Source organism: Canis lupus, chromosome 16, assembly GCF_048164855.1.
Source record: "Canis lupus baileyi chromosome 16, mCanLup2.hap1, whole genome shotgun sequence".
NCBI lineage: Eukaryota > Metazoa > Chordata > Mammalia > Carnivora > Canidae > Canis > Canis lupus.
In genome coordinates, this window is record NC_132853.1 from 1,393,835 (window position 1) to 1,408,728 (window position 14,894).

General features: G+C 41.9%; 1 protein-coding gene and 1 long non-coding RNA gene across 11 annotated transcripts in view; one reads left to right on the top strand and one right to left on the bottom strand.

Annotated features, from left to right (window-relative positions):
• The window catches only part of STRBP (spermatid perinuclear RNA binding protein), a 147,157-nt gene that overhangs the window by 6,204 nt on the left and 126,059 nt on the right, over positions 1-14,894 (bottom strand). For 4 of the 9 annotated variants that reach the window (XM_072777812.1, XM_072777814.1, XM_072777815.1 and 1 more), the window contains 2 exons: positions 11,987-12,031; positions 6,555-6,976 (listed from right to left, as the gene is read on the bottom strand). In XM_072777812.1, coding sequence (XP_072633913.1) covers positions 6,882-6,976; positions 11,987-12,031 — 140 coding nt within the window. In that variant the 3' untranslated portion in view covers positions 6,555-6,881. Of the gene's footprint in view, positions 1-5,976; positions 6,111-6,554; positions 6,977-8,999; positions 9,454-11,986; positions 12,032-14,894 lie in introns of those variants that run through there. The other 5 variants (XR_012008252.1, XR_012008253.1, XR_012008254.1 and 2 more) reach the window with 3 other exon arrangements.
• Positions 365-11,534, top strand: LOC140605692 (uncharacterized). Of its 2 annotated transcripts, XR_012008262.1 has the most exons (3): positions 365-7,717; positions 8,289-8,492; positions 10,976-11,534. It is a non-coding gene; the product is annotated as an uncharacterized lncRNA (long non-coding RNA). The 2 variants fall into 2 exon arrangements; XR_012008261.1 differs by having other exon boundaries at positions 8,289-11,534.

Genomic DNA, 14,894 nt, shown 5'->3' on the forward strand with positions numbered 1-14,894 from the left:
CACCAACCCTTGGGGAGGTCTCTCCAACAGCAATCACTGGTTTGCACTTGATTACAGAGTTCTGTTACAGTCCAAAGAGATGGTGTGGAAATACCCAGCTGTGCAGGTGGCAAGAGCAGCAATGTAACAGGCTGCCCCGGCCCCAGGCTAACCAGTCCATCCTCCCCCCACCCCACCCCCACCCCCACCCCCACCCTCCCCCGCCCAGGGGTGAGCTCACCAAAGGTTTTCCAAAAGAGCCAGACAAAGACTAATAAACCTGACATCTGGATTTTTTCCCACATGGTGGGTGGGGGTGGGGGAGGGAAGGGGATCCTTGGTTTTTGCTTATTTTGTTTCAAACCACCCAGAAGTGTGGAGGAAAGGTATGCGGAATGCATCCCAGAGCAGAGGGGTGACCAGGCAGGCGGACGCGGGCTGCACACAGGGCTATCAGGACGCTATCAGGACAGGTGGCACAGCCACTGGCTGTTTAATTTGGGCCAAATCACTGTGGCTAAGCCTCCATTTCCTTAGCTGTAAAAGGAGATCATTTCTAGGTCTAATTCAAATCTCATCCCTAAGAAAGGACTTCTGTTAACTCCAAAAACAGTGGAAGATATGCTATTTCTTCTGTGTGGTTATGAACTCACTTATTAGGAGCTACAATGTTTTACCACAAACAAGCTTGGTGATTTGGAGGGGTGATTTGGATGAGGTCACCATCCTCATCTGCACAGTGGGAATAAGAGCTGCGTGCTGCAACTTTACCAAACTGTAGGGGCGGGGCGGGGACAGACAGCTGCCAGCTAGTGTCGCTCTCCTCACATGCAAGTCACTGGCCTGGAACTCATGCGGCCGAGTTAAAACAGTGCCTTCCTCCTACTCTACTCCAGCATCTCGGCAGCTGGCGCAGAGACAACGGCCAACTGCCAAGGGCCCTGAGGGACGGCTGTCCTTCCCTGGATGGGATTCTGCTTCCATCCCCAAGCAGAGACCCAGGGGGCAGTTCGTCAGCAAAGGAGCTGCTGACCTGGTTTGCAGGGAGACTCTGACAAGTCAGCAGGGTGGCTCACAGGCAGTAATTCAGAGACCTCAAAGCCACCCCAGCAGGGCTCTCCAAGCACAGCCCAACCTAGAGGGCTGCCTGCTTCCTCTAGGCTGGCAGCCTGTCCTGAAGCCCAGTCCAGGGAGAGTCCTGATGACTGGAACAGGCCACTGCAATGTGCCACTGCCCCCGCTCTGCTTAGCACCGGGACATCCTCCGCACACTTCAAACCTGGGCTGCCATCCCTCCAGGTCCCTCTTCCTTCTACCCCGTGAGTCAAAACCTCGCCAGGCTTTAGAGTCTGGCTCAAATCTTCTAAGGCATCCCCATCACCAATCTCAGGCCAGACAGAGCCTAGCCTCAGAAAGCATCAGCTAAATGGAAGCACAGACCTCAAATTCTCGAACAAGCTTGAAATACAAGAACTTCCTTTGTTCACACAGCCACACCTTAGTCTTCTAGCCTATCTTCCCAGTTTGTTAAACAATCTTATCCAATTGGTCTAACAGAAAATAGCCCTATTTTTAAGAGGCCAGGATATTTGGTCAAGACCAACCTCAAGTCAGAGAACCTGGCTTCCACAGGAAACCCGTGAACCCAGACCCAGGGAGGGGAGGCCCAGCTGGGCCCAGCCCACTGCCTGTGCACATCCTTCCTGCCATGTGGCACTCCTCACCTTCGTCCAGACGGCACCCACAGGTGCATGCTATGGTGGAAAGAGGCTTTGGAATCGAACAGAGTGGGGCTTCATTCCTAACTCTAGCGCTTAACTCTGAGCCTCAGTCTCTTATCTTTAAAAGAAGACCATCACCACCGAGAAGGTTGTTGGAGAAGAATGCCTGAGTACCTGGCCCACACAAGAGAGCAATTTGAGCATTTCTTCCTTTTCTCTTTTTTCTTCTGTTCCTCCTCCTTCAATCTACTGCCCACAGCCCAAAATAGCTTAAACCTACAGCTACTATTGAATTCATTACCTGAAACATTCAGCTGACATGTAAATGCAGAGACCATTCATCCCAACCTTACAGAAGATCAAGGCAGGCAAATCTAGAAGTCTGAGAGACAGGCCCTGAGGCAGTGCAGCCAGAAGCACTGAGGAGGAGGCAGGAAGAGGGGAGACATGCTAATCAGTCTCCCCTGAGCTGTCGGGGCAGATAGCAGCAATCTTCACAAGACCACACCCCCCCCCCCCCCCCCAGCAGAGGCAGCACAGTTTGCAGAAATGGCAAAGTTCTGCAAAGAAGAACCAAGACTCAGCTTAGAAGGACGAAGGAATTCAGATATTAAAATGGGCTGGTCAAGGGCAAGGGGCAGGCAAGGGGGGGAGGGGCAAAAAGAGAAAAGGCCTCCTTCAAGCCTGACTCTGTGAGACGCCCATCCCACCACCAATCACAGCTGTGGGATGGGGTAACTGCTGTCAGAACTTTATACAAACAGCTCTTTGCTTTGGGGCTACAGCAAGAGAGTAGGTCTTTGGAGTTTCCCCTGGAGGCAGGGCTGTCCCTCCTCTCACTTTCCCATTGCAAACAATAAAGATTCCTGGGACCGTAAAAAGAGGGGGAAAAACAAGCCTCTTGACTATAATGCAAATCTATCTTATTTGCCTTTAAAGGTAATGCTCAATCCCTGTCTAGAGTTTTTATAAATTTAGAGCATCACAGAACTCAATCTATAACCCCCACCTAGCGGACCACCTGCCAGGACAGGGATACACTCGCCCACTCTTCCTCAGCACAGAAAGGAACAGGAAGCTGTATATTCAACCAAGGGACCCGGTCTCACCAAAAGGAAAAAAAAAAAAAAACTTTCCTTTTGCTGAAAAGAAAAAGAAATGGATGGGCAGGCCGAGGTGTTTTTTCTAAGATTAACACACAGAGGAGGCCTCATGTGGTGATGAGTGCTGATTTGTTCCAAAGTTTTGAAGGAAACTGGAAGACAGAAGCTGCAGGAATGCTATGCAGAGAAGCATCCGAGTCAGTGGCCTTCAATGCATGCTACCCAGGCTCCTCTTTCTGTGGTTTATAATAACTCGCTTTCTACTGCCAAATACTGGTGGTGAGCTCTGGATGTTGGATTCCAGGGCTAGCTGTAATCACTCACCTCTTTTTTATTAATGCACTGGTAGGAAAGTTGGAATCAGCAGCCTGATATTCTAAGCTCAGCCCTTTTGAAGTTCTAAGCACATTTAAATCCCAAAGCAAGTATTTACGAATCCCTGGCAGCAGACTGGCCAATGATTTCACCCCCACAGCAGAAACACAAGCTTTTTCAGCCAGTAGAGGCCTGTCACCACCTCTCCACACTACCTCTCTCACCAAGTGTTTTGCTTTGGGCTTCCTGTTTAGACCCCAGTTGCTAGGAGTCCTCTCGCAAAGTATGGGAGCACCCCAAACCTGTAAGTACCACTGACCCAATGCAGCTTCCCCTGAGCAGACCATGCACTCGCTTCTTGGCTACCTGGCAGCAGTCTTGCTGCCTCCTTCACACACCTTCTGTCACTTCAGCCAACTGTGGTAGGAGCTGTCAACATTTACTGAGTACTTACTGTGCACCAGGCACTCAAAAAAGCACTTTAAGTATATTAACTCATCTAATTCCCAAGCCCCAGGGGAATTTGCTGGAGGGAGAGAAATACTTTGGCCCAGATTCCCACATGGTTTCCATTCCCTATTTCTAGCTGTGCTGTAAAGCTTACATAACCTAATCTGTACTGTGGAGCTATTTTTTTTTTTTTTTAAATCTCCAAAGATCACTGCTTCAAGTATCAATGGAAGCTGTTAGCTCCTACCTAAAATGATAATGTGGGAAAGGATATCTATTCTTACAACTAACTCAAGTTGAATTCCTGACTTAAAACAGTCTTTCTGGAAGAGGGAATGAAGTAGGGAAGAGACTCATTCTTACATAACTACTAGCTTGTGCTCTATTAGTTACTGCAAGAGAGAAATATCAATACTGAAACTTATCTCTCCAGTAGGTACTTTCTTAACTGTGGTTGTCATTCATTTACCACCTATCTCCCTTCCAGGTCTCGGAGTGACACTGAGAAACTGATGGTCACTACATGGCATCAGATCATTGTAGTTTGCAAGGCAAATACAGCAGAACCTTTCTGGCTCTGAGGACTTTACAGAGACCCCACCCTCACTCCCCAGGATGCACTGGCCAGTGCTGAGTGGGTGGTGGTACAGGAGGCCCATTCACAGAGCAGGTTGTTTTCTGCTTTAGGAACTCTCAATTGCTAGAAATCTAACTGCTGGGGGCAGGGGTGGGGTGCACCTGCAAATCTTAGTTCATTCTCCTAACTCACAACTGAAGATTTGCCTCCACTGCAGTTATTAAAGAAATCTAATAAACAGGTAAGTTATAATTAAGGATTGATTATAAGGATAAAATCCCTCTTACTTGTCATTGAAAACATGTGGCCAGTGTTTTTTTTTTTTTTTTTTCATGGCCAGTGTTTAAAGCAACCACTCTGGTCTTCATTATACTATAAAAACTGCTTATAAAGGAGTGGAATATTTGTTCTTCATTTCATTCCACTCACTTACTTGGAGAGAGGTCCATGAACATAAACCAGAGTTAGTTTCAGGCTCTCAAAACTGCCAGGGAAATACTTAAAATGAGAGAATTTCCAAATGATGGCTATTTTATTATCAGAGGGCCTATATTATTATCTATAAATAAACTACTAACCAAGTTAATTATCTTTTGACATTGCTAATGCATCATTTGTCTCTTAAGCTATGATATTTATAATCAGCCCAATTCCACCAACAATTAGACTCTCAGACTTGAAATGTTTTCACTGGGCAGAGCCTCTGTTTCACTAGTACCCAGAGAAGGACCTGGCACATAATGGGCACTTGGTTGCTCGATGAGGACTGGAATGTGCGTAGTACTAGTCAGCTAGACCTCATACAACCTTTTTATAGATGCCAAAGCCACCTTCACTGTACATACAGATTCTGTATGGGAAAAAACGTTGTTCCAGCAACCTTCAAAATTAGCAATAAAAAGAAAACTGCTTCTTAGAGACATATAAAACATAAAATTCATTTTAATCTCTATATATCATATACGGCCTCAGCACAGAACATCTAACACATATGAAATGTATTGATGGAACACACTAAATCAAGCAAACCCTTACTAAAATATTTGGCCTAACCCTCACATCTTTTAAATGAATTCCATGATGGTTGGGTAAGATGGGAAATAATCATCTAGCTACCTAACCTGGAAAAGACAGATGAATTACCTTAGGTCTATTTGGTCTCTGCAGACTGGGTATTTACCATTCTGAGTCTTGCCAAAGTTGGTTCTGCAAATAGCTTAATTACATATTTTTCCATAGTTACCTTAATATTTTGGGGTTTTTTTCATTTTCTATTGCTTTTTCTTTTTATGGCTTCTTGCTGCTGTTGTATTAGGGCATACAACACAGATCAGAAATTTTCATTTCTCAGAGAAGTTTCTCCCCTTGAGAAATTGGCACTTTGATCCTCTGCTTGTGTAACAGCTACATATATAAATGGATCCTACCAGCACTGTTACCAATCTTGCTGCTTATGAAATTCTAGCACTTTGGCCAAAAGAATGCCCTGACGTTAAAGTCTTCTCAGGTGAACTCTTCCCACCACCAAATTCTTTTATTCAAACAGGTCCGTGTGTGTAATTCACATATATGTAATATCATAAGTTTCTACATACATATACACATTTAACTTGTAAAAGTGAAATGTCTCTCTTGAATAAAAAGTAATTACAAGGGTATTAAAACAAATACTGAAAATTACTATTTTACATTTAGATCATAAAAATTTTAAAGGTAATATGATGACATAAGACCTAAGAGAGATCAAATACATCCTGTATGATTGTCATAAATGCACGTTGTGTTTATTGACTTTTAGTTTTCTCTTTAATCAGAAAATAAAAGAGCTTACCTTTGTTTACTGAGACCACAGCTTACAGTCACTAGATCTCAGCCTATTTTATACAAGTGATATGGCTACGAAGGTCCGAGGAGAACGAGAATAAAGTGAGATAAACGTGCTGAAAACTGCTTAAAAGTATTAACCTGAAATACACAGAGGGTCCAACACCAGTTTTAAAAATACATTAACGAGGTATTCCCAGCTCTTCAATTAATAACGGTGACTGACTGATTCATAATTTTCACACATTCACCCAAATTTTAAAAAAAGAAGGAAAGGCTAATAGCAGAAAAATCTATCAGTGGTTTGTTCCCAGGTTAACGATTTCAGAGAGACTACAAATGACTTGGGACTCCTTGCTGCACGCACCATGCACTGCATCTAGTCAGCATGAGGTATGTTGGGAATCTGTTGGACCAATTACCTTGCACAAGAGAGGGGGTGCTCCTGCAACCGGAAGGGACCCAAGCTGCAGGCCACATCCCTGATTGGGCACCAACCCCCATGCAAAGAATATGGCTTCAAGGAGGACCCCTATCTCTGAGAAATTATAATAGCGCTAACTGACGCAGTCAGGAATGCAACTACCCAATTTATGTGCTACAAAAGTTTAAAAACTGTCAGGAGATAGCACAGCTCACATACTGAAGTTCTACACTGGTCTGTAAACTCCCTGACAAGAGACTACGCTAGGAGGGGTTAAGTACAGATATTGCTAGGTTTCCAAAGGAAAAGTTTTAAAACAGACACCGTGGCTTTGAATAAAGTATTGCTCTTCTTTAAAATGCTCAGTCATTGCTTTCCAAAAGAAGGTGTCAGAGTGGTGTATCTGATAGCTGGAAAGCCTCAGGGGGTCACAATGCTCTTAAGACCAAAACAGAAATTGCCATTTCAAGCCAGACAACCTGATGGTTCTAGAAGTCAGAGAAGAAATCTTGAGGGCCCAAGTGAATAATAAGTGGCGCGACGCTCAGAGGCTGGCAATAGGGGCTGTCAATGAAAAAACCGCCTACAGTGGAGAAAAGAGCAGAGAAGCAACACTTGGTGTTAATGTCACAGAATTTGGTGAAGCCAAGAGCTTCATTTATATTTCTCTGCTCTTTCAGCTGTAAGTGGAATTTTCATTACAAAATGAAGGGGTGGGAAGGGCAGAAGGGGGGAGGGGGACACTTAATTCATTACAAAATTTAAACAGTTGAACTTGCATGGTTACCACTTCTAACAAAGGACTTGACAGCTCAATTATTTTAAGTAAAGCAGAGAAATGTAAAAGTTTGCAGCAACTGGGCAGGTTTACAACATGGTTAGTAACTTCCAACAAACAACAAAATTAAAAAAAAAAAAAAAGACTTGGTAGAAACCATTTGAAATGACTGCCATCATGTTGGAAAACAGCACAGCTCCCTTTTCACCATCATAGAGGGGTTAAATTATGAAGCTGAGTCAGCTACTTCAAAGAATTTTCTAAAGAGAAATCTCCAGGGAGATTCCAACTTGGAATGCAAATTTGACAATCAATTTCAAATAACAATCTGGCTGCAGCTGCCAATTAATAGTATTCCAAACACAGAGAGGACTATTGTAAATATTGAATTAATAAAAACTGGACATTACCAGCCATGCTTTTTCTTCTCAGTGATGGCTCTGTTTCATCCATAGGTCAGCAAAATGAATCAATGAAACATGACAACTCCCAGCTGCAATGGGCCCTCTGGTTTATGTCTAGCCACTAATGCACAGGATGAGAATGGTAAGTTCACAGCTATTTCTAGCAAGTGATGAGGTTTTATTAAAGTATCACCCACCACTAATAAAGACTAAAGGTCAAGGAGCAGAAGCAACAAGCCACTGTATAATAAATCCACATCTGAGAAATGACACTAACATTTGTTTTAAGTTGCCTATCTCATTCTCATTTAGTGGTCCCAAAGAAATATGGTACATAAATTTGCCTTATTTTGTGAAGCCCATTCTCACTGATGGGCACTATTTGGCTCTGAGAAACAGAATTTAAGAGGAAAGAAAGAAACTAATTTGTACTAAAAACAAACATTTTTAAGACACAGAAACTTATAAATATCGACACGGGACCACACTGGTGCCTTCATGGGGGTGAATACCTTAATGAAACCATTACCTTCTAGTAATATCAGAGGCTCTCCAAACAAGGCGAGAATGCAGGGGAAGGCTCAGGTCTGCACCCTTTACAGGACAGCACAACGTTACCGACTGATCGTTTTTCACCAGCTTAATCAGATAAATTTTAAGAAAAACTTAAAAATAAATGCTGACCCATGGCTGAAACCTGTCACTTTTCACAGCAGCACTCAACAAGAACTGGGACAATTGAAGAGCAAGTATTTATGGGGACCCTGTTGCTGCTTTAGATTCTGATGTAATTGAAGAGGAAAAGAGACCTTTCAATGAATCCCAGAAAAATCGCTAATCTTCTATCTGCATGAAAAAAGCCAGGGAAGTGAACACAGTATCTTACAGAGTGAAGAAGGCCACAAGAACAAGAGAGGGTGATTGATTGATTAATTTATTCTCTTTTAAAACTTGGAAATTAGGAAACTAAATTAATCACATTCCTCCTTGCCCATCTCTGGGTAGTGCCATCATTTTAATAAGCAATGCTCCAATAACAGAACATACCTTTATCATGGGAATGCCCTTGTCCAGCTGTACAAAGGGCTTACAAAGTAAATAGACTGGCTTGAACTAACAATTGCCTTTTGCTTTGTTTTAGCAGTTTCCTTACAAATCAATGGGTTTCTAGGGCTAACTGATTAGTTTTCAATCCTTATAATTTGATACCAAAACATATCAAAAATAATAAGCTAAAACAATATTCAAACCCATATTTTATTGGCTTTAATTACACACTTCAATATTTACAAAGTTAAAGTTTAAAAGAAAAGTCTCTATTGTATTAAAAAAAATAACTACAGCCCAAATTCAAGTGCCCTGGGGCAAATACATATCAATCAGAGCTAAGAATCAGTGACTGCATCAGGAACCAGGCAGTACTCTGTGTTACAACAAAGCAGTTTATTTGTGATCAGTGTTTGAGACTCTATACATCCTTCACAAATTTTACATAATCTGATACTCCTCTTAAAACTTAAACTTTGAACTGCTAGACTTATTTCCCTAGAACAGAAGGGCTGGTATAAGTTATTTTCCGGAAATGAGGTACCGTTTCACAGAACTAGTTTCTTTTTTGTTGGTTTTCAAGTTTTAGAGAACTAAATTTGCATTTGTTAAAATCAAAAAGTAGGAAAGATGTTCTTTACAAATAATTTTGATCAAGTATGTGTTCAAAGAAAGCAGGATAAAAAGGCTTTTTCTCTAACATTCTGTATTGTACTGTATTTGTTGTTCAATAGGAATTAGCTTCTGTCATTTGCTAAAAGAATGAGTAGTGGGGAACAGGATATGTTGGGAATTTCATAACGGGCAACAGAACCATTCTCTTGGGTAAACCTACAGAGAAAAGAAACGGAGAGGACTCCAAATAAGTTTAATAATCCAATAAAAATTTCAGGTAAAAAAATATCTTACAGAAATCATTGATCATTAACCTTTTCCAGATTAGTCAGTCAACATGAACCATTTTGGAGGAGACCCACAAACCTCTCACAGATCTCCTATTTTGAAATTGCTAACATTTTGATAGTATTTTTAAATTAAGATGGCTGTATCACAGGATGAATGATATTCAGAAAGCAATTTCATTTGTGTGAGTGGCCATGAATTCTAAAGATCAAAAGCAATGCTACTGATTAATATTCTAAAGGGACTCTAGGAATCCATAATCATTCTCAATTTGGCACATTGTGTATTATAAGAAAAACAGGGATGACTGTCAAGACCCAAAGCACAGCTCTCTGTGCAGGTCTCAGCTCCTCAGAAAGAAGCTCCAACTGGAGCTGTGACCAGGTATTTGTCTTCTTAATGGCTACTACTGGTATTGGCATGGCAAATCTGGAAAGATTAACACTTTCTTAATTTTGTAATGAACGAGTTCTTGTGGCCTCACAAACTTCTGCATACTCAAGCATGATTTGAAATCTGCTCTATCTCTATTCTAGTATTTAACCTATGGAGAAATCACAAAGCAGCAACAGCAGGTATTCAAGAGCACCAGATGATCAGAGGGAAATTACCCCACATGCAACAGCTTTACAAAGGCCAAAAGACATATTTACCTTACAGCCAAAATAAAGCATTGTTTTAGTAGGTTGGCATCACAGTAACATTTAAAAACCAAATCTTTTATGTGAAAAATGGGGGCATCAAATTTCACCAGCTTTGGAAGTCAGTTATATGGCACATGGAAGAGAAGAGCCTTCTGAATGAGGGCTCAGAGGCCGCAAGGTGAAAGTATAATGTTAGAGGAAAGGGAGGAACAAGAGAGAAAAATTAAAGATTGAGGAAAAACATGAATGCAGCTTAAAACCTAAAGAGAAAACTGAGCTCTAGTAAACCTATACTAAAGAACGTGAGACTTAACTATGTCTGAAAGAAAGACACAGAATTAACAATCTGCCCTAGAAGGCAGATGCTTTGGCGCTCACACAAGACATACTACAATGGGACTAGTGAGTCAAAATGTACTTGTATCAACTGCCCAGACCTAATTCACAGGAGAGATGAGGTGGTCAGGATATCCAGAAGTTGACTGCATGGTAAAGGCAAATGGCCAAAACAAAAGGAGCTAGAGAATTTGAATTTATAAGAAATTCTCAGTGAAAACAGTTTTTCGAATGCATTCTCAGTTCCTAAGTACCCCACATCTGAGAATCTGGGAAATCTGGGGAAGCCCTGAGCAAACCTGACCATTCCAGAGGAGACATTCAGGTCAAGGATGAAACCCCAGACGTGGCACTTTGCCATAGAGAAGACTCACCCCAAATGTTTGACCCTTGCAGTTTCTCCACATCTTTCCAGTCTATCTTAATGGGGAAAGTGGTAAAACAGTTCACTTTCTACTTATTTTTTACAGTTATGAAATCAAATGAAGCTTCCATTTAGCAGTGTCTTAAGGACCCATCATTTTCATCTGAACAAAAATGGAAAAGCTGATGCATGAAGAGAGAAAGCATAATGAAGGGTCCTGAGGCTCGTGTGGAGGACTAATGCCACAAGTACTAGGATATTCAAAGTCCTTCCCCGCTATGCACATGCACGCCCAGCCCAGGGTCACACCAATACACACTCACACGTGCACACACATGCTCTTTTCTTCTCCAATGGCAAATATCCTGCAGATGGCTGACCTATAACATGTAGCGCCTGAGTTAGGGAAAATGTCTAAAAGGGCATATCACTGACTCCAAACCTACTGCCTCCATTGCCACATAAACCTCATTCAAAAGTTATCCAAAGGGCCACTGAGGTTCATTTCTGCAGATGCTTTTATTTTTTATTTTTGGAGGGAGAGGAGACACTCCTAGGATTTTATAACATGTACCACAGACTTTGTGCAGTAAGCACTTTAGTAACACTGCTGGTGACACCCCATCGCCACGCTAGGGCCCATTTATGTCACCTCTAAGGCAAAATTTATGGAAAAAGATGATGGCTACAAATTTGAAGTGAACATTTCCTAACCCTAACTCAAGTCACCTAGACAGTTTCAAGCCAGAAACTTCAATGCAGCCATGTAACCGGCAAGCAGCTGAGCTGGAAACCGGATATGGCCCTTCAGTAGCCTTTGAATGGAGTATAAGTTGGCTGTAAGAAGAACTACTTAAAATATTTAATTTCAGTATGTTCAGAAACAGGCAATTAGAACAAGCAGTCCTTCAATCAGGCAAAGCAGAGAGAAGAGCAACTCCAACCAAACCAAGAACCACAAGGTTGTGGCGTTTTCAAAGGGAATTTAAGTTGGGTCACTAGAATGAATAGGTCTGAGATCCTCCATTTCATTTAAAGAAACCCTGGATACAAACTGTGCTTTAGACTGCTGTGACAGCATTGCTAAGAGGAGAAATCAGAAAGATGGTGTACATACCATAGGCAGGGGCAGCTGTGCTGTAACCATACGGTGCTCCATAGCCTAGTGCAAAGAAGAAAGCAGATCAGTCCAGAACAAAAGGCGACTAATCAGTATTCACAAGTACTGCCTGACCCAGCACCTCGGGCCCTGAAGACTTCTTCCAGATATTTGCATGAATGAGAACCATTCTCCGAATACCCCAAACCATTCCTGCTTAGCATGGAAGCTTTTTCCCACAACCTATAAGGTTCTCCTGACCTACCAGAATATCCTGTCTTTCTCCTTGCACTTATGACACTGTATTATAACTATCAGCTCCTTGTCTGTGTCTCCCATAGAGTGACAGACACCAAGTCTTAGACACTTTTGTATCACCTCAACTTGGCAGGAGGTCTGGCCAAGTAGTAACATAGTAACAACCCACTATAATTTGCTGAACAAATCTGTCTCCTCTGGCTCAGCAGTTTAGGGCCGCCTTCAGCCCAGGGAGTGATCCTGGGGACCGGACATTGAGTCTCACGTCGGGCTCCCTGCATGCAGCCTGCTTCTCCCTCTGCCTATGTCTCTGTCTGTCTGTCTCTCTATGTCTCTCATGAATAAATAAAATCTTAAAAAAAAAAAAATCTGTCTCCTCTCTCTAAACTCTGAATCACCCAAGTTACCAATTTCTTTAAAGCTAGAAAACAGAACTTTCCAGGTCTCTTCAGAAAGCAGTGACAGGGCAGGCTGAAGCCTCAAGTGCTTCTGAAATGGGTGTGTGAACTGGGCTGTGGGCTCGTGGACAGGGTCCATGTTGCCTGGTATCTGAATTCCTGGCCCCAGCACAGGGTCTCTCAGTAAATGTTGGCAAAACTGACATTAGCCTCTGGTACCTGTGAAGAAGGCTCATATTGTCAATAAAAACAAGTCTAAAGAACAGAGAAGTTTTTAAGTCAATTTGTTCTGGCACTGGTTTCTTTTTTTTTCCTAATTTTTAAAAATTTTAAAAATATTTTATTTAAATTCAATTTGCCAACATATAGTATAATTCATCTCATCACTAGCACTAGTTTCTTATATGTCCTTAAACATTTAACTTCTGAGTTGCCTTTTCATGCCTGCAAAATGAGAAACCTTCCAAGTTACTTTATAGTGTTGTAGGGATTAGAAATACTGTGGTACGGAAGCCACAATCTTGAATCTCTCAATAAAATAACTCCAAAAAATATAAATACTAAATTGCTTGGGTAAATTTTTAGGGAAATTGGTTTCTAAAATAGAACAAAATCTACATGGGCCCTTCACACTACCTGAAACAAATCAAGCCTTTTTAATATTATAAGCCCTTCTTCTATAATCATTCTGCTGCTTGCCATGATTTTTTTTCTACTTCTCTAGCTGCCCAACTGCAATGCATCCTGTAGATCAGAACCAAGCATCACCTCCTCTGTGAAGTCTCCTGGGTTTGCTGCTCACTCCTTTGTGCCCCCTCCCCACCCCATGTTACAGATTGCATCATATTGCACAGTGTTTACAGAAGCAATGGTCTGTTCCTACCCCATATGACCCCAAGCATTCACTGGGGCAGGCGCTAGTCAGTCATCTTTGAATGCCCAGATTCAAATCTCTTACTTGAAATAGAACACTCAAGTGTATGCTGAATAAGTAAACTGCTTTTAGGGACGAAATGAAACATTTCCCGAGAAATGTAAATTTTCACTTTTTAGTCTATATTTATGTCACATAAAACTGGGGACAGTACAACGTAGCCTTAGTCTTTAGTACTCCCTAAATCCTACATTTCAAAAGGATATAATGCAGCTGAAAGCAGCAGCAGGAACAGTAGTAGAGGCCAAAAGAGAAATTAATACTTTAAAAAGTTTGCGCATAGGGCAGCCCAGGTGGCTCAGCAGTTTAGCACCGCCTTCAGCCCAGGGCCTGATCCTGGAGACCCAGATCAAGTCCCACGTCAGGGGTCCCTGCATGGAGCCTGCTTCTCCCTCTGCCTGTGTCTCTGCCTCTCTCTCTCTCTCTCATGAGTAAATAAATAAAATCTTTAAAAAAATAAAATAAAGTTTGCACATCAAATCTATTCGAGGAAAAGGGAGCTAGCTGGATGACTAAGGCCACAGTTTTAAGCGTTTCACCAAAATCTCCTTAAAGAGACACAAAACTACAACTACTAAACTCACCACTGATCAGGCTGTGGGGTTTCAACCCCGACTTCACTTTCACTAGCAAGGTGACTTTGTGCCTGTTATTTAACTGCTCTGAGCCTCACAGTTTTACAGTAATTGAGTTGGCAGGGGAATGTAATTAAATAATGTATGTAAAAATACTACAGTCCCTGCTGCACAGAATACACTGCAAATGGCATATAACCTATTCATAATCTAATTGACCTAATCTGAATCTTCTCTGAGCTATAAGAGAACTTCATTTTTAAAAGCTTCATTTTAAAAGCCTTTCACAGAGGTCAATGTGATGACATAAGAGAAAAGCTACTATAGAGCCAACGAGCCTGGCAACCAGCAGACACACATGATGCCTTTCACAATGACTGCCACTAGATGATAGGTGCCTAAGTGTCCATGACCAAGCAACTGCAGATGCTCCCAGACAGATGGAGCCCCCACCAAACATGTAATCAAAGGCAAGAAAGTTCATCTCAGTAACTTGTCTATCATTTTTTAATAAAAGCTGATTCCTTTAAATAATGATTGAATGAGGCAAAAGAATATTAAATATCAGTAGAAACAGTGAGGTGCACAGAAGAGTGTCTTTTTTTTTTAATAAGTTTTTTTTAAAAGATTTTTTATTTATTTATTCATGACAGACACACACACAGAGAGAGAAGCAGAGACACAGACAGAGGGAGAAGCAGGCTCCATGCAGGGAGCCTAATGTGGGACTCAATCCCCAGTCTCTAGGATCACCCCTGGGC